The sequence below is a fragment of the Malurus melanocephalus genome, unplaced genomic scaffold (assembly GCF_030028575.1).
Source record: "Malurus melanocephalus ecotype Western Australia unplaced genomic scaffold, MMel_1.1 scaffold_335, whole genome shotgun sequence".
Classification (NCBI taxonomy): Eukaryota; Metazoa; Chordata; class Aves; order Passeriformes; family Maluridae; genus Malurus; species Malurus melanocephalus.
Window position 1 is genome coordinate 763,024 of NW_026623567.1, and position 19,149 is coordinate 782,172.

At 45.1% G+C, this 19,149-nt stretch overlaps 1 protein-coding gene across 1 annotated transcript in view; it reads left to right on the forward strand.

Moving 5' to 3' along the window:
• GPC4 (glypican 4) overlaps positions 1-19,149 on the forward strand; it is a 66,987-nt gene that overhangs the window by 15,950 nt on the left and 31,888 nt on the right. The window contains exon 2 of the mRNA XM_057377974.1: positions 13,416-13,574. Within this exon, the coding sequence (XP_057233957.1) occupies positions 13,416-13,574 (159 nt within the window). The remainder of the gene's footprint in view (positions 1-13,415; positions 13,575-19,149) is intronic.

Consider the following 19,149-nt stretch of genomic DNA (forward strand, 5'->3'; position numbering starts at 1 on the left):
AAACTGAATATGAAATGCCTAATAGGAGCCAAACTGCCTTGAAAAATGTGTGGATGCAAAATTAATTCAAAAAATCTGGCCTTTTGTGTATTTTTTTTTCTGGAGTCTCTTAACCTGCTCTAAGTTCTTATGTTATCTGCGCTGTTACTCTGCTTGGCACGCTCTGGAGGCAGAAGGGCTTATTAATGTGGGTTTTTACATAGAYAAATGTGGTTGTGAAGTACTATTGACACATGGAAATGTTGGTGGTTGCTTAGAGAAGGATCAGCTGCTTTGTGATAGCTCTGTGCCAGTTCCCTCGTTTGAATATAGTTACGAAACCCAGTTGTAGCAAAGCATGTTTTAAAAAAAAGGCAGCATATTTCTGTGGCTTAGAAAGAAGAAAAATCAAACCCAAAACCACACACACCCCTCCTTAGTAAAAGTTTTGTGCGCATAGGAAACAAAGGCATCRGCATTTGCTTGTCAGAGCTAATAAAGTTTGCTTGGATCTTAATTTTTCTGCTTGATTTCACAAAGTAATTGAAACTTCCTTTTTGCTGCAAGCCCTTTTCCCCCTTCTTTTCCCTCTTTTTAAAAAATATTCTTAAAAGAACATCTTTTGGTCAGTGAGTTGATGGAATTTTGCTCAGGAGGCAGGCGCAGTTTGACTGTTCTTTGCAACCGGTCAGTCAAAGCTTATAGGACAAATTACTTGTGTCTGCAAGTCATTCCTCCAAGTTGAAAACCACCTAGACCAAATAAACCTTGAACTACAGGTTTTATAGGAGCTTTTGAGCATGTAAGTGAGGCTTTTGCAATCGCAATGATCTGATAAAACCTTAAAAACCAGGGTTCCCATAAAGAAAATAGTTCCACTTGAGGTGATAAAAGCCACATCTGGTAAACTTTGCCTGCTACCTCCTGATGACCTGTGAAACAGCAAATAGTCCCCRCTCTATTTGAGGAGGAGAGGACGCAAAACTACTGGTGCCATACCCTTGTTGTGGAGGGGATGCACCAAAAAAAAAAGTCGATTTGAGAGCAAAACCAACAGCCTTTGAAGAAGAACCCTCATCCCCTAGCTCACATTTGATATTCCATGACTATGGTGTCTTGCTGCTTGCCTCCCGGCAGGCACGGCACAGGGAGATTCGGAGGTTAGGATAAGGAGGGGCTTGTGTAATTGAAAGCAAACAAACAGCTAAGACAAAGAAAGAAACATAAAACAGCAAACCCAAAGCCACAAATAGAAAACAGACTTTCCAGATTGATTAGTTCAAATTTGTTTATTTGAAGTCCCAAAAGTTCGCATTGTCACTCTTTCGGGGTGTCTTTCCAATTTGGCAATATGTTGACCATGTGTTTGCAGATCMGTTTTTCACAAGAAAGACCCTGGGTTTCGGTGTTGCCCTGAAATTTGAATTGAAAGGAGAGTGGCAGGCTCCAAGGACTGATTTGTAATCGTGATGTGCAGGTGCTGCTTTTGAGGGAATTRCATTCTGTAAAACTTTTTTTCATGGAGAATTTTCCTTGGGCGTGTACTGAGTTTAAAATGTGTTACTGATCACTTTTTTCCCTGGTTTAGGAAACAGGTTTAGARAAAGTGGTGCACTTACTGGCTTTGGAAATCAGTGGAGACCTGAAAAAGGCTGGGTTTACTTTTGTTCAGAGTGTTTTGGACTGAGAGGTGCTTCCTATCTACAGTAACAGATCAACAGTGCAGCTGTAGTATATATATATATATATATATATATATACTTAAACACCCTCAAGTCTTCAGACAGAGGAATTACAGCTACAGCCTATTAACTGTTGGCCATTAATGAGTCAGGTCTAAATGCCTTGATTGTGCCTGAGATTTCTACGCTGAATTCTTTGCATAACATTAGCATGGCAGGAATGCCTCCCAAGGACAAGCAAGAACTTCCCAGGCCTTTCCCGTGCCTCTCCAGGAAAGAATAAGTACATTTTGGGTTGTGCTGATACCATCTTGTGCTTTGGTGCTATCAAAGCMGGGGGAAGCTCCCCGCTGCTCTGGTAGCCTGGCTCTGATGTTCTTTCACATCCAGGCACGTTGTTTATCTTTAACCAAGGCTTGGATAAACTTCCAAAATAAATGAATGTAGTAGTCCAATGMGGCCTGCTTTGGCGTAGGTTTTCGGGAGTGACTCAAACGCTATAAATATGAAAGTAGCCAGACTTCAAACACCACTTTTGGGCCGGGTTTTCAGAGYTGCCTTCTAAAAGCAGCAAAGGGGAAACGTTTTCTTGAAGACAAATCCTTGTTTTTTCTCCTATTTAACATGCCCCCCCCTCCCCTCCGTCCACCGTTTCTCTTTTCATCTGCACCCTTTGTTCACGTCTGCCTTCCTGATTAAGAACTAATCAGTGAAGATAGATTAGTCCGGGAGCAGCGCAGCCCTCGGGAGCCGCGCAGCTCCGGCGGGTCAGGAGCCGGGAGGCACCGCGGGGTCACCGGCACCGCCGCCGAGGAGGCCGGGCCGCGCTCCAGTGCACGGAGGAATGCGGTAACAGGATTTAAAGGAAACGTACAGAACTAACGAGGATTAAGGCTAATTGTCCTAGGAGGGGCGGCAGGATGTGGCCAGGCGGGGAGCAACTCTGTTCTGCCAGGGGGAGAGTCTGCTGGTCAGGGCCTTGTTGGTGGAGGGCTCAGGTAGGTTTGGGTTGGTTTAGTTGCCGCGTGGAGAAAATGGAAAATAGTGGATTGGAAAGGAAAATAAAAAAAAAAGTTGAGCTCTCCCTTAAAGACTTCAAGGCTGTTAGAGCAAATATTTCTGCAGTTGGTGGGAAGCACCCTCCAAATGGTCGGTTCTGGCTCTGTTTTTGCTGGCTTTGCACAAGTGCTGCTCTGTGTGAGGAGCTGACGGCCCCGGCTGCTGCTCCTGGGGCTGGCTGCAGGCTCTTGCTGAAGGACTTTGCTTGCCAACCAGTTTTAAAACACAGCATGAATACTGCTGGAGGTGTTTGGAGGGCCCTGCCTCCTCTTGGAGGTCAGGCTGGTTATCAGGTCTTGCAGAAAGGCCACGGGTATCTCTGAGCTTGAATAAGGGGGGATTTAAGAAGCAAAAGCCCTCAGGCTTGGTCCTCAGCAAGCCCAGAGTGCRTGAAATGCTGGCTGGAGCCGACCATCCATCAAGTGGGGCTGGAGGAAGCTGGGCAGCCAGACCAAAATGAGAGTTGTTCACGTGGTATTTCTGTGCTTTGGGGACGATCTGTGCCTGCCTGGAAGAAAGTGAAATTTATGTGTGTCCCAGAGAATGGAGAGATAATGCCCTTCAGGGCTGTGGGTACCAGTAGGACCCTTTGGGCACAAGTCCCCCTGTTTATTTGCATTGGTGTCAAGGGAAGGGATCAGAGGTGGCAGTAGGGTCTGCTGGGCAGTGTCTGGGGTCACCAGGGGTTTGTGACTTTTGGCAGGTGTGGATGGGCATGCTGCCCAAGCAGACCTGTTCTCCTTGGTGCTTGGGCTTTTGCTCTTCCTGATAGAATCAGTCCAAAGTTCAGTTTTCTGTCCAATACAGAGATGCCTCTGGGGACACTGGGGGTGTGCAGAGACAGGGGAGGTGCCTGATTTCACAATTGTTAGATTACAGCTGGACTTTGCCACACCTGAACCCTTAAAGCTTGTCATGTTCTTGTTTGTACTTCAGTTACCAAAAGTCCCAAGTCCTGACCCCAAAAACCACAAGCAAGCAATACTTTTGCAAATGCAGAAGATGAGTGGGGTGTTTTCTCCTGTGGTCCCTCCCTGAGCAGGATTCCTGGGATCGGTGGGTGCTGCAGTGAGGGTGGCTGGTGGCTTTCTGGGCACCAGGAGGGAGGAGATAAGGAGTTGGTGCTCTGCTCCCAAGTCCAGGCTGCCTGTGCTGTTGGGAAGAGGACCCTGCCAGTGGCAGCTGCGTGGGACAAGGGACTCCACGTGGCTTTTGCTATCAAAGCAAGGGGAGCAAAAGCAGACCTCCTGTCTATGTCAYTTAGGATTTTTGGGTGGTCCTGGCTGTTTGCTGAACCCCTGCATTCTSCTGCTTCTCCCTGCCCAGAACCACCCAAGACAGGGTGAAGGAGCATGTCCTTAAGGGTGGAAAACATGACCCTGCTACTTCCCAGATATTTGTGTATTTATTCATGCACTGCCCTTTAATATAGTTGTTTGCAGTTGGTCTTGTGTTTTTGTTTGGGTTTTTTTGTTTGTTTGTTTCTTGGGGTTTTTTTCCCCTTTCTCTTCTGTGTAAAGTTGGTCTCAGAATTGCAGCAGGTTCCACAGTGCYTATTTTGGATCCTGCAATTGGGAATTAATCTCTCTGGAAGTTAATTAACATCTCTCTTGCGTTCCAATTTATAGATTAGATTATTGTTTGTATAAAGCCCGGGATATTTTTTTAATTTTATTTTAAGTCAAAAMCAGGAAATTGTGGCTGAATTCCATGAGCTTTGTTTCTTATTTGAGGAATTAAAAACATCTTTAGGTTTTGGGGCTTTAAAAAAAATTTTTGCTTGGGTCATAGCTGCCAGTTCGCATGCCCTTAGTGCTCTCACTGCTGTGGAACTCAGGAAAATGGTAGCTCTGCTTTGTGTCGTGGTGCACATGTGGTTTTGCTTGTYCAAGCAGGAAAGCTTCACTTCTGTTGAGCCCCTGTATAGCTGGGAACATTAAAAGGGGGGATGTTCAGGGGGTTTGGCCACACAGCCACAATTCAGTACCTTGGTACAGCAGTGCTTGCTTTGGAASGTGCCAGTGCCACCAGTTGGGAGAGCAATGGCTTCTCTCAGCTCAGGTGATTTGTCTTACCAAGTGCTTCCACAAAACCGTGGATGCCTTACATCCTTCTGAGTTCCTTTTGTAATTTTTGGGAGTATTTTTTCACATTAAGCATGATCCTCAGAATCCCAAGGGTTGTCTACTGCCAGATCTAGGACTGGRCAGTGGATGACCAGTCGGCTGGCACAAACAGGTGAGCCTGGGCACATCTCACAAGAACCTACTATGTGGCTCTGAAACATGTTTTTGTGCATTGACACTAGAATCAGTGTTTGAAAAGGAAAAAATTACTGGAAAAGTGGTTGCCAGCAGCATATTCCTGCTTTTCCTGCCTGCCCACGTGTGGTGCCACCATGCACYGGTGTGGGCATCCCTGGAGGTGCTTGGTGGAAGGTCTGGGATGTGCAGAGGGAGAAGGGCCAAAAGTGGAGGGAGAAAAAGTTAAGAAGGAAAAATACTCTGGTTTAAATGATGTTGTTTGTGATGGAATCAGTTTTGGTCAAAGGCTRCTTTTTTGGTAAATAGCAAAAAGCATTAGGGAAAAAAAATACAAACAGGCAGGTTTTTTTTACTTTGTTTTCCCCTCTTAATGGGGAATTTGTGAAAAAAAAAAAAAAGAGAAGCCTCACAATGAAAGTAACTGTCTCCCAGCCTGATCTCTTCTATTTGCTGTTCCTTGTGCCTGAGGCTTCAGTAATTCRGTGTATTTGCTGTTCCAAATGGATTCTCGTCCTGCCACCTCTTTTACCCCCTTTAATTGCATGAATTTATACTTGGTGAAGTTTTTTGGATTACTCTGGTAAAATCTGCTGGCCAATCTCTGTTGAATTTTGAAGTCTGATTKCTGGCTCTATGCAACTTCTTTTGCCTGTGACTTTTACCCTTATGTGAAGGTAAGAATTACTGGCTGCAGGTGTTGGGTTTTTAGCTGTTGTTTGGTAGCTGATAAAGGGGCTCAGTCCAGGAGATGGGTTGGTCTGTTTTATGCCTAGTGTATCCAACCTCCTCAGCAGAGAAGTGGAAAAAAACATCAGTAATTTTCAGCATACCCCTGTCCCTTGTATAACACCACTTACTTAATGCATGTAGGCAGAGACATGTTATGAAAACTATTTCATGCCTAAAGAATTCAGTGATAATAAAGAGAATTAGCATTTCCTACATTCTCACTCAGCAATATCAAGGCGGGTTTTTTGGTTTTGTTTTTTTAATTAAGAAACAGYCCTTGGTTTTCATTGAAGGTTTCTGTTTTAGCTAGAGCCAGGGAGAATCCTCTAGTTAACCAGAGTTATTTCCTTCCCAGATTTGCTTAAATAATACGTTTAATTATGTAATATTTTAATACCCTTTTTTCCCCTTGCCTTATTTGTATATTCAGTTCTTTGTGTGGTTTCTCTTTTGATGTTTGCAGAAATGTGTTATCTTCATCTGTCTGGTTTGTGTTTGGTGTGCCACTAATTGACTCAATATCCTGTTTGTTGGAATGAAAGCGAGCTCTATCATGGAATATTTTTCCAGGGTGTAAAACCTTGCAGTATTCAGGCCACCCTGTTGGGTAGGAAATTGTTGGCTGTGCTGTGGAAATGAAGCAGTGATGGTATTTTTCCTCAGGTGAGCTGGGTTTTAGCTTTTAATGAACTCTTAAAMCACCACTGAAGGTGAGGTCCTGCATCCTCCTTGCTTAGATGTCACCTGCAAAGAGCAGAGTCCCCAGCCCAGACATGCTGTAGAGAGTTTTTGGGTTTGATCCCGGTGTCCTTCACTTGAACCTCTCCGTTGCCCCAACCTCAAGTTGAGAGGTGGGCAGGAAGAGGATCTCAGTTGATCAGTGATGCTTCTCTGGGCTGGTATGGAGAGCAGAGACAGATCTTTGTCTTATTTGGGGCTGAAGAGCTGTGTTAGGAGTGTGGGAAGGGCTCCCCTGGTCTATCCCTGCCCAGGAGGGCTGTCCCAAAATCACTCCAGTTAACCTCAGCAGACAGCATTTACCCAGACTCAGTCCTTCAGGGACCTGGCTCTGTCATCAGGTCTAGGATGAGCTTTGCAGTGGTTATTTGGACCTGGGTAGGTGGATGCAAGAGCMCTCTTTGTGTCCTAAGCTGCTCTTTCCAGTAGAAAATTAAGTTTCTTAATGTGCATTTGGCTTAATGTACACACATGGATATAAATCGCTCTTGTTCTCTGCACTCCCTGACCCTCTTGGCAGTAAATTTGGGAACCCAAGGCTGTCAACAAAGCAAAATGGAAAAATAGAAGCCAGACAGACCTCGCTTGTGTACGATATTTTAAGTAACCGTAGGTACGYGCTATGGAAATAATTAGGATTATTTGTTGTGTTGAAGGGAGGTATGTCACTGAGGTATTGTGTGCACTGCCATTCCTGTGCCTGCAAGATGGATTAGCAGCTGAGTTAACAGATGCAGTAAAGCTCAACTGAAAATAGTTCACTGTTGTTAAGCATAGGTGAAAGGGCCTTGGTTTGGATATCAAAGAGTGTATTTTGACTGCTTGACAATTTTGCCAAAAAAAAATCATTTCAATATTGTAAGCTTTCTCTGTGAGTCTGGGGATTTTTTTTGTGCCATTAGAGTAATCAGCAAAAAACTGAAATGCAAGTTGATTAATAACCTAAGTGGAAGTGCAGGGGAAACAAGTGGCTTTAACATTAATAAGGCAAATAAACTATTTATATGAAACGGTTGCTAATTGAGTGGGATGTTAAATATGCTGCACGCTGGCACATGCTGCCAAATTGTGGTACTTTCATAATCCTTCCAGTCAGCTTTGGGAGCTGACTGYATGGTGAGGATGTCTTCTGTCTTAAAAAATCCTGGGTGGCTTGGGAAAAAAAGGTTCAGTTGGGGATGAGAATCCATGATGGTTGAATCCAGGACCAAGATCACCTGTGACTGTGAAAGGGCTCGAGCTCCGTTCCTGGCTGGAGAGTTGATGCTGGCTGCTGACCTTCATGGTGAGAACCTGAKTTAGGGTACATGGGGTGTGCTCTCTCTTCTGGTGCTTTTTRGGTGTGAGATCTCAATAGGAATTTGAAATCTTTTGAGGAGGGAAGAAACTGGTTGCATGAACCTTTCGAATGGGAATGGGAAATGATTCACATTGGAAAACGGGGTATGTTATTTTGTGTCTGGTGATAGATGTAGGGAGGCTGCTGCACGAAGTTCTTCTCCTGGAAGTGTGCAGTTGCAATCAGGGTTTGGGATGGGTGTAACAACATGCACTCACGAGCATCAAGCTCCAGATATGCTAGCCTGGTTTGTGCTTCTCTGATCAGAGGGTGCCAGCAATGCTGCAGTGTTTCCAGGATGTGAGCTTAGGATTCTAACTCTGCTGCCCTTGGTGGATGCATCACTGCTGTTAGCAGGACCTCAATGCTGTTTTACATCTCTTCCTTCCTGGCACGCGACCATCTCCACAGGAGTATTCTCCCCAGTAAAATAAACACAAGTCTGACAGCAGCACAGCTTTAAAGCAAGTGGAGAACACTGACCACCCAGTGAAAAAGGAGAGYTCTGATAAGAGGCATCAACTAAAAATTCAAGCTTGCTGCTTCTGCCAGGCAGAAAGCATGCCTTGAAGCAGTGTGTATGAATGACAGAGAGGAGGTGGCAGGGTTGCTTTGGGAGTGCAGTGTACCCCAAAGCCAGATTTTTTTTCTTCCCTTTGGTGGKCACAGAATGGTGTAATTTCACCTGGAAATAGTTAAATGCCAAGACTCTCAGCATTTTTGTAGTGCTCTTCATTAGTAGATACTTAACAACAGTGTAAGCAGTGATTATGCTGTAGCTGTACCAATGTTCTGTAGGGATTACAGCAGTGACACTGAAGGTGGACAAGAGCTCATGATCAATTCCCAGAGGTGCTGAGCATCCCCATATCAATAGATCGTTTTGTAGCCAGGAAAACTGGACATTTTGGTATTATGGGTAAATCAAAGGTGATCAGATTGAGTGGACAGTTTGGTAGCCGTGTCTGTCTCGATGACTCCGCTGGAGTCAATCACAAGCTCATGCTTTTCTTTCTTCTTCTTGCCCCTTGCTAATGCAGGGCTGGAGCAGTGGAGCTGTGCTCAGGGGTGATGCTAGTGTTTCTTGTCATCTTTGTTGGGGGTTTTGTAAAGCCTCGGTAGCATGTCAATTATATATGATGGGTGGAAGCCTAATATTCTGTGATAATTAGAAGGCAAGTCTAGTGTGAAATCGGATTAGGGCCCGGCATTACAGTCCGGGATTCCTTTGGTAGTTGGTTCAGAGGAAGTCATAAAACTCYTTTAAAGACGACACAGGCCCGTGTGTGCTAGAGGGGAGAGGCAGAGCACAAGGCTGAAATGCTGCCCCTGCTCTCCGGTCCTCAGCAGTGTTTGCCTCCTGCTCCTTTACCGCTCAGCCTTACCCTGGCCTGATTCCTCACATGGGAGCAAAGTCCAGCAGTAACGTCTCAGACCATAAAAACCACTTCTGGCTTGTTTGCCAAGCTCCAGTGACGGGCTGGGCTGCATTTGGTAGCCTTTTAAAGAAATACCCACCCCCCACCTCACAGGGAACTGCTCCTGAAGCTTTAGCTAGTTTTGCAGTTTGCAGTACTCAAAGTATGAACTTGGGCAAGGTGAGGAGAAGCAGGCTGGGAAGGCATGCTAGACATCCAGAAACAACATTTTGAAAAGGTCTTGGAAAATTGTTCAGTAAAGAAAACTGCTTTTCAGTATCATRTAGCCCCTGAGTTTGCACTGCTCACTTACTCATTTGATGAAAACTTGTTTTTCAGCACATTGCAAAATAGTTACTTGATTTGGAAGAAACTCTGTGTGCCTGGAGTCTGCTAAATGTGGTRTTTCTGTAATGGCTTAAATCATAAGTTTGCAAGATTACTTCTCTGAGCACATTTCCTTGGATGTACGCATGGTAACATCATGAACCGTCACATTTCTGTCTTTAAAGAAGAAGAAAGGTTCTTCTTTAGAAGAACCAAAGGTATGCTGTTCCCCAAAGGTATGCTGTTAACCAGCCAAGGAGTTGGTTTCTATCATAATTTTTAGGTTCTCTCATATATATCATAAAATAGAGAAAAGTCTTGCAACAGGCCATGGGAAAGATCTGCTGCAAATCTATGACAAGCTGTGGTGATGGTGTGCACATGCGGTGGATATTTGGAGTCAATCTCTGCTACTTGAGCTCTTTTTGCCATGCAGCCCCCGATGTGATGATTGCACACCCTGCCAAACAATTCAATAAAAAGCCTTACTTGAAAGGAGGCTGTGGCAGAGTTACATTTTTGCTGCGCTCACATGGTGATAAATTACAAAAGCTGCCGAGTTTTTCACACTCAACAGTAGATGAAGAGTTGCCTTGTATGGGCATTGTTTGATGAGTTTTAACTTGGGAAATAATTATTGCCGAATGTGTCCTTGACAGTGAGCGCACACCATGAGTGTTCTGTACATAATATACATAAACATTAGATCTCGGCTAAGTACTCCTAAATACACATATTTTTCACTCGTTTTCCTCGGGGGAGTTCTCTGCCAGTTGGACAAAGAGCATTGGCTTTGATCTTGGCTCCAGGTCAGTGTTTGTGTGTGCGTAACTGGTCCATGCTCACGTGGAGCTCTCCAGCCTTCGTCACTTCCATTCCCCTGGCTTTAGCACTGAAGTGTTTGAAAGTCTGTCCCATGGGATGACTTGGGGATGGATCCTCAATGGATCAGCTCTGCTAGCAGATCTAAAAGGCCAGACCTGAGATTTCTCACACAATGTGTCAGTGCCTGTGGATTTGCTCATGTGAGGATGTATTCTTAGGGATGCGGTGATGCTAAGGACAAACCTCCCTGTGGAAAACTGGGGCCCCCAATGTCTTCCAGTGACTTTACTTTGGCATCTCCCTCTGTGGCATAAGAAAACTGAAAAAAAAAAGCAGCCCACAGACTTTTCTGGTTTTTTTAATGCTGGGTAGCAGAGTGCATCCTCCTATGATTAACACTGAGTAGCCAGAACTCCTCAGCTSCAGACAGAGCTAATTCTTGATCATGAGCCAAGACCACATAGTGCTGACATGACTGAGAAATATCTTCCATAATTAGATTGCTTGGTCATTCATTTTTGAATGTCTGAGTTACATTTTGGAGCATTTTTTCTTAATGATCAACCAAATGGGATCTGTGCAAGCTTGATTTACTGTCAGTAGTGCTCTTGCTTGGCTTTGCATGTGTGTCCTGGGGAGGCACTGTCAAAACTGGGACAAGGGGGATTAGAGGAAATTATTTTGGTTTGTAACATAAGATAGGTTGGTAACTTTAGTTTCATTATGTAAATAGATGTGAAACGGATACCTGTATTCGAGACATACATTGCACTTTTATTTTTTTATAATAACTAAATTGGAGAAGTTGTTAAAACAACTGTACTAGGGATTCTAGGGCATCAACGGGCAACTTCAGARTTGTGTGTGAAGTGTACCTGGGAAAAGAAATTCGGCTATCAGTAGGTTTGAATTTGCTTTGCTATTTGTTCCTGTTGTGGCAGAGTCCTTAGTCCTATGTTGGAATTGGAGCAGAGATTCAAGAAGAAATAAAGCAGTGACACTTGGGCACTTTCTTATTTTAATGTTTACTGGTAAGGTGGGCTCAGAGGGGAGTTCCCAGGAGTGCTCCAGGATGGATTTAGTGGGCAGGATCTGAAAATTTGGGTGTGCCCCTTCCTCTTTTTTAAATGACTTATGAAGGTACCTGAAGCTGCCTCCCTTAGAGCCGTGTGTTTGCTGTTGAAAGTGCTCCTCTGAGACAGAAGTAGTCTGTGAAAAAAGGATACATCTGTAAGGAGTCAGTGAGATTTTTTTTGTGTTTTCCGAAAGCTGTGTTTAAGCAATGCTGCTTCCCGTAGCAGACTTTGAGCTTTCTGTAATTGAAGAGCAGTGGATGGTCTTGTGCAATAAATTAGCTGTGTCAGAATTATCTGCTGGTCAAGGTCTCTCCGTAATGCCACAGAAAACAAACAAACCCTGTAGCACAACAGGGAAATAGATTTTAGGAGGAGAGATTCCTATGAACTATATATATATAGAGAGAGAGAGATAAAAATATTTGTGTCATATTTTAAGATGGTCCTGAACTGTCTGTAAGGAGAGACACTAACTTTTCTGGGCTAGAAAGTAATGAAAAATGATAYAAAGGTTCAATATGTAGGCAAAAGACATTGTTGAGAAATCTTGCACAAGGCAGGTAGAGCATCAACCTGTCATGTTAACCGTGGGCTGGCTTTGTTTTGGACTGTCCAAAACCTGCTTTTGTTTCTCTAAACCCGGTTTTGATGCTTCGGCAGGTAGGATGGATGGCTCTTTGTCAAGTGTGTGGTGCACAGCCTGTCAGGAAGGTGTTATTTTCTGCATGGGAGCTGACGAGTCCTTTGCAGCTCTGACAGTGAGTCTCTGAGCCTCCACGGTGGTTGGAGGCCCTTGGTGGCTTCCAGGGTGGGAGCAGGCAGGGAAGAGCTTTCCCTTCTCMATCTGTTTCCTCAGAATGAAGGATAAGGTCTGGCAGCAGGGTGTGAAATGGGAGAGAAGGCAGCAGCTTACATGTAGGCTGTGTCTTTTTAAACACCATCTGACTTGGAAGGATGAGTTTCTCATCCTGACTGCTTGTTTTGATTGTAKCTTCTGTGTTGACACAGATTTGCACAATTTGCCCAAAATTGAACCACTTTAGTGTCAGCCCACCTACTTTGTGGTGCTGCTGYATTGAGGGGCCTGTCAGAGAGCTGGAGCTGAGGACTCCTGTGCCAAGGGTTTATCTTGGCCCACCAAACTTCACAATGGTGCTTTACAGGTGGTGCTGGAAGGGGATAACTTCTTCAAGGCATCTAAAAGCAAATTATGTGGGGCTAGATCCCATGTCCAGATTGTCTGTCTGAGAGATTTTGAAATGGAGCTGTTGCAGATACTGAAACTCTTGGTAGTGRTCCCTCTGACCAAGCCAGCTTGAGCCAGGTGACTCTTATGAAAGATTTATTTTAAGGAAAAAGAAATCTGTTTGAAGTCTCCAAAAACAAACTCCCTGTTTCCTCCAAGATGATGATAGAAAACTGCAAAATTAGGAGCTAGGAAATACAAAGCGTTTTCGTGACCCATTGCATAAACAAGTATAATTTGGTGTTAGTGGTAACTGTGCTTCTGAGTGAGATCACTTCTCTTCTGATAATGGGACAGGGGAGGGGTGAAGAAAAAAGCATTTATCTGGACAAAAAGGGTCATTGCCACTGATGTTATGTATTAACTGAATGAACTGGAACTATTTAAAATACTCAGCAAAAACTTCATGGAAGTTATCATGTACAGTATATATATATACACATGTCAATTTTCTTCACATTATACAGGGTAAGTATCTTTATTCTGTTTATTAACTGAATAAATAAGAGGACACTTTTTGGCATTCTTGTAGAAAAACAAGGTTTTTACATGTATTGCTATAAAGTTTCTCTGCAGAATCAGGTCTTGATATCCTGGTCCCACACTYGAAGTTGGGAGATCTCCTTGGGAGGAGATGGTGCTGCTGTTCCTCATGCCCCTTGTCTCACAAGACTTCTTTCCCCTGACAAAGAGAGTCCTTTTAACTTGGGATATTTTCTTCTCTGCTTTACAGGTGACCACTTGAAAGTCTGCTCACAAGGCTACACATGCTGCTCTCAAGAAATGGARGAGAAGTACAGCCAGCAGAGTAAACATGACTTCAGGAACGCTGTCGTAGAGCTTAGCAATCACCTACAAACCATGTTTAGTTCCCGATACAAGAAGTTTGATGGTAAGTGTAGAGACCTTGAACTTTCTCTCCTTGGGATAAAAATGGAAAAAATCCCCATCCTGTTGTTTTCTATGCAGCCGTTCTGCTCTGTCTCCCCTTTTGCTGGGAAAGTTCATGACTCGGCTCAGAGGGCAGAGCATGCCTTGTTTTGCAATCCCGTGAGAGAGAAGTATTTGCTGATTATGGCTGCTTGTTTCCCAAAGAGAGAGATCTTTCTCTCTGATTAATCTTTTGAAAAGCCATTTTGCTCTAACGTAAGATTGCAGTTGGTTTTGTTGGTACATCCCCACAGCACCCGTAATTGTAACATGCACATCTTGCAGCCYCGATCCACAACAATGCTGATCTTTCCCAGCATATTGTGAACCCACAGGATTTGTATCCATCTCACTTTTAGCCTTTGGGGCTCAGCAGAGCAGCAGATAAACACAGAGTGGTTTTGTGTGGAGGCTGAGGGTTCAAGTGTGATGCAGGGTCAGAGCCATAATGAACAAGTCTCGGCTGAGTTCCCATCGCTGCAGTGATGGACAGCTAACTGCTGACAGATAAGCAAATGACTSGTCTCGGTATTGCCCTCAGGTCCACAGTGTGTCCTGTCAGACTGGGTCTCCACAGGGTATGTCTGGCTCATGGGAGCTGCAGGAAGAAGCTTCCTTTGGAGGTAGCTGGCACACAGCCAGTGCTGCCCACCTTGCAGYGAGGTGCTTTTACTTTGAAAGCACATCTGCAAAGGATGAAGTCAGTGCCTGGACATTGGGCACAGCACACAGCTGAGGTCTCAGGAAGGTCCCAGGACATCTCTTGGTTTGTTGCTGAGCTCTTGTTTGGTTCCTGTAGGGCTTTGTAGGTGCCTTAGTGCTCCTGGACACTGCAGTCCTGCACCTGAGCACTTCCAGGAGTAGGAGCAGGATGTCAGTGTGCTGCTTGGGTTGTCCTTGTTGGCTGGGGGAGTGAGGTGACAGCCAGTTGCACATGAAAATATCTGATGATTCGAGTGGACTGGGTTGGTGACACAGTTGTTCTGCTTATACATCACCAACACACTCTGTAGTAGAGGACCATTCCACCATGCAGCTCCTCAGGACCTTTTTCCTCTTGTTTGGTCATTGGTTCAACATGAGTTTTCTGTGAATATCCCAAAGTCTGTGCCTTGAACCTCCCAGTGACCTCCTCTGTGCTGCTACAGTGGGKAGCAGCCTCTTGCTTTCAGAAGGGATTGGCACTAGGGTGAGAGAAAAAATCCCTGGGTATGAAATTGCAGCGAGGCAAAGTAGAATTACGCAATCATGTTGATAGTATCTGAATCTGCTGGCTAAATATTTCCCTCTTAACCTCTGTTGTCTCTACCTGCTGGTACACCAAAGGGAGATAGAGGGAGAACCAAAGTGTCTAGACTTGCAAGCTTATTAAATGCAGAACAAGACACTTAATGAAATCCAGCCCACAGATAAGCTCTTTCAAAGAGACCAGAGGAGCAGCATCTGCTTCACCTTAAATGAACGACGAGGCTTTTTGAAATGCTGCATTGAAAACAAAGAGCACGCACGGGTCGCTGCATTAGCATCCCTGAGTGGAGCAGACATCCTATGAGGTGCATCTGTCCCTTTCTGGGGGAAGGGATGGCTGCAAGGCTGTGTGAGGGCAGGGGGACATTAAGCCAAGCTGAGATGGATGCCTGTCAAAGCACAAGGCTTCAAAATAGATGGGTGTTAGTAGGAAGCCCTGCACAAGCTATTCTGTCTGTACTCTGTGGTTCTCCTGTCAGCCCCTTGCTGTGTCCCCTGTGTTGGTCTCATTCTCACTGTAGCCTGGGAAGTCCTTGACTGGCAAGTCTGGAAGGGGATGGTTTTGTTCAGCGGTTCCTGAAAGCTGGATTTACTGTGCCCAGCCTGTCCCTGAAGGGCGTGTCTCAGCCTCATACRAAACTAATGATGGGGAACTGGCAACCTCCTCAGCCTGTCCCAAAGCCTCATGACTCTGAGTGCTAGTATCAGATCTACATCTTCCTTTGCTGCAGACAAAGCTGATTTAGGGATTTTTTTTTAATCTTACCTGGGGGAGAAGTAGAGATGAACTGATTACCACCCTCTATCATTTACCTCTTGGGAGACCTTTTATCATGATTGCCTCTCTTCCTCCAGCCCAGTCACCTGGAGACTGAAGGCACACCTTCAGCAGCACTCCTGCTGGTGGCTGGAGCAGGTTGAGGAATCTCCCCTCTGAGGTCCTCAGACCCTTCCGCAAAARTTTTGGAGTTCCATGTCCTAGACTGCTGTGTTTTGTTTGTTTAAGAGCCTGCTTTAGAGTGTTCAGGTGCTTGTGGGATGGCATTTCCTTCCTTTGGTCTTAGTGCTTGGTCATCAGATCAGCTGTGGTCAGTTGTGCCTCGCATATTTGAGTTCTCCTTGTCCTGCATAATTCATCGCAGACTTTTTGATCAAATATACCCAAATGACAGGGAGGAGAGGCAGTTAAGACCCATGTATTTGTCCTAATCCCTAGGGAAGAGATTAGAAAAGGACACAGTCCCTTCCAGAGCTCTTCTTCRTGGACCCATGCTCTGATTTTACCATTTGTAGCTCTTCAGGGCTTCCTTAACACTTGTAGCTAAATCCTTTCAAATGGAAGKAAAACTGACAAAAATGAGCTGTATGCCTTTTTCTGTTTAATGTGAAATGCTCTGTGCAACAGCTGTGCAGTGTGACTGAGTAGGCAGGATGACGTATTACTGACACCAAATTCACTTCATCAAGTGGAATGGACACTCCTTTTGTGGGGTGACACATCCCCAGGCTGTGATCGGCCACTCCAGGATGGAGCCCAAGCAACAAACCCTTTCTTTCAGCCCTTTGGAAATTTTTGTTGTGGGTTCTCTGGCTGCTAATCTGCCAGCCTTGACATTCAGGTCTAGGAGGAGAGGCAAACTTGTCCTGCCTCCGTTATGTGCTTGACCTTTGCAGCAGTTGCTGCTGCAGAAGGACAGTCCAAGTGGCGGCGTGTCCTTTGGATGGAGGCTGGGATGCCCTGTGGCTCCTGCAGCGTTTGCATCAGCTGTTGCTGGAGYGCTGTGTACTGTTGGAACTGTTGCCAGAATTGCTCTGATCTGACACCAAAGCCATACAGAAATGGATTATCTCCTCTTAATCGGGAGCATGGAACAAGCTGCTGATTATCCATCCCCAAAGGGCTGACCAGGAGTCATTTTGGCTCCCTGTGCGTAATGTGACAGCGTCAGATCCTCTTGCGCGTATTTGGTTTGCGGGCACTGGGAGAACTCGTGAGCTCAAGAGTCCCATATCTTATATATCCTGTCTAAATATTTGCTTACAGTACAGGTATGTATTCCCCTGGAGRTCTCTCCTGTTGTAATTTAAACCACTAGCCTAATGCCAGTGTAGCAGTAAGAGATGTATTTTCAGCACTAAGGGGRATGCTTTTTTGATAAAACAAAAAATGCTTCATGAGTTGTTGGATTCAMCATTGCTAAATGATTTTAGAGGTGAAGATTTGCTGGTTTATCTCAGATACATTTATGGGCTTCATTGAGAAATTAGTGGGTAAAATTTTTTGGCCATGTAAGCATCTCCCTTTGTGGCACTGACAGTCTTGGGAAGGCTGTAACCAACTGTGGTGACGTTTCATGCCACAGAAGCAGCTATAGCTGTCAGGGATTTAAACACCCCCTCCCTTTTTTAAATAAGCTCTCTTGTGCCTTGTTTTATCTTCACAACTTAGTGCCCTCCCCTTCTCTCTCTCGGGGATTAATAACATTAATAGAATTAATGGTGACATTAAGACTGCATAAATGCTCAGTTCCATTTGTTAAACTCAAACTTTCACCTCTTTTGCCCTTTGAGGCTGAAGTTTTCCACGCCAGCGTCTGTGCTAGCCAACAGTGCTTTGGGGAAATTGCTCAGCTGTTTTGAGGAATTGGAGCCAGGACAGGACATAGCCCATAACTCTTCTGCAGTGTTTCCGCTGTTCTGTTGCTTCCTAGATAAGATGTTCTTACTTTTTAAAGACACATCCTGAATCTCTTGGAAGATATAGCTGTGCCAAGCCCTTTTCTGGGGGAGCAAATGATTTTTGTCGGCTGTTTGCAAAGTGACCAGGCAGGCAGAGCCCCAATCCTCTGGGCACAGAGGAGCTGCTGTGTGCCACAAGCTCCTTGTTTCTTCTGCTCCTGCTTTTCCAAATTGCTTTTGCTATTGCTCTTAAACCAGGTTATGTCCCATTCTTTTGTGCACTCCACATTTAGGGAAGGCAACAAGCTTCTGCARCCCTCATTGTACAGGAGTGAAGAGGCAAGTGTGAGACGGTCTGTCTCTGGGCTAGGCTGGCAATAGGTTTGGTGTTCCCAATGCCCAGACAATGGAAGGATTTGTACAGAATGGTAAAGCCTGAGCCAGTGTCTGGGAAGCTGTCAAGTGCTGAGAGTTCTGTTTCTGATCCACTCTCCCTGAATTTTCAATTAGCAGTTACGACAAAACAAATACAGAGGTGTAAAAGGAAACCCTTTTGGGACAATAAGCAGAAAGAAACCAAATCCAAGAAKAAATAGTTGGCTAGGGATCCCCAAATCCGTGGTGCATACAACCCCTCTGCTGCACAGGGAGTTGGTGCAGGGGCTGGAGAGGGATTCCTGTTTGTAGGCTCAACGTTTCTACTGGRCAGGGTAGCTACAGGTACTAAATATGATCGTGATGTGCATCTTTGAAGCATCCCAGGGTACTCTTGATCTTGTAGTGCGAGTCCTGTTAACTCCTGGGTGCATGAATTTCTTCCAGTAACTGGGATGATGCTGAGTCTGTGAGACTGGTCAGAGGAATATGGGCCAGATACCTTCCAAACTCTGCTGAAATGGAGGGTAAAGCCTAGAATTCATTTGTGAATTTAGTTTTTGTTGTTCAGATAACCTTTCCAACTGCTGTTTCCAGCTGGGCATTAACCGGGAGGTGTGCTGGTGCAGTGGGATGCATGCATTAATACATGGCCAGCATGTACTAATAACTGGGAAGATGACAGAAAGGACGAGGRAAAGCTTTTGGTGGTCTCCTTTCTGCCACTTCAGGCAGTGTGGAGGCAAACAGTGAAAGACGAGCCCCACAGGTGCCCAGCCTGCTGCTCCTATAGTTAGAATTTGGCAGCCCATCGGGGTGCTCTGACTTACCAAAATAACTGCCCTTTGGGGACCTTCATCTCACATTAACTCTTTTACTGCAAACTGCCTGCAAGAGCAGAGACCTGGTCCCTTGTTGTGCTGCTTCGGGTCCCCTGTGTCTGTGACACCCAAGACCAGGGGTCAGTACTGGTCTGCAGCACATTTATCTCTGCAGCAATGTGACACAGCTGGAGCARTGAGTAGAAACCTGGTGGACTTTCACTGTGCCAGAGCTGCATAGTTTTGGAACTTCTAAATTAATCTGTATGGTGGAGAGAGCCCTGCCCTTGCCACCACCTTCAGGCGAGTGTGCTGATAACCATGACATTGTTAAGGTACAAATAAGGGGGTGGTTTGGTCTGTGCTGCTGCTCACATCAGGGTGAAGGCACAGTGTCATTCTGCCCTCTCCAGA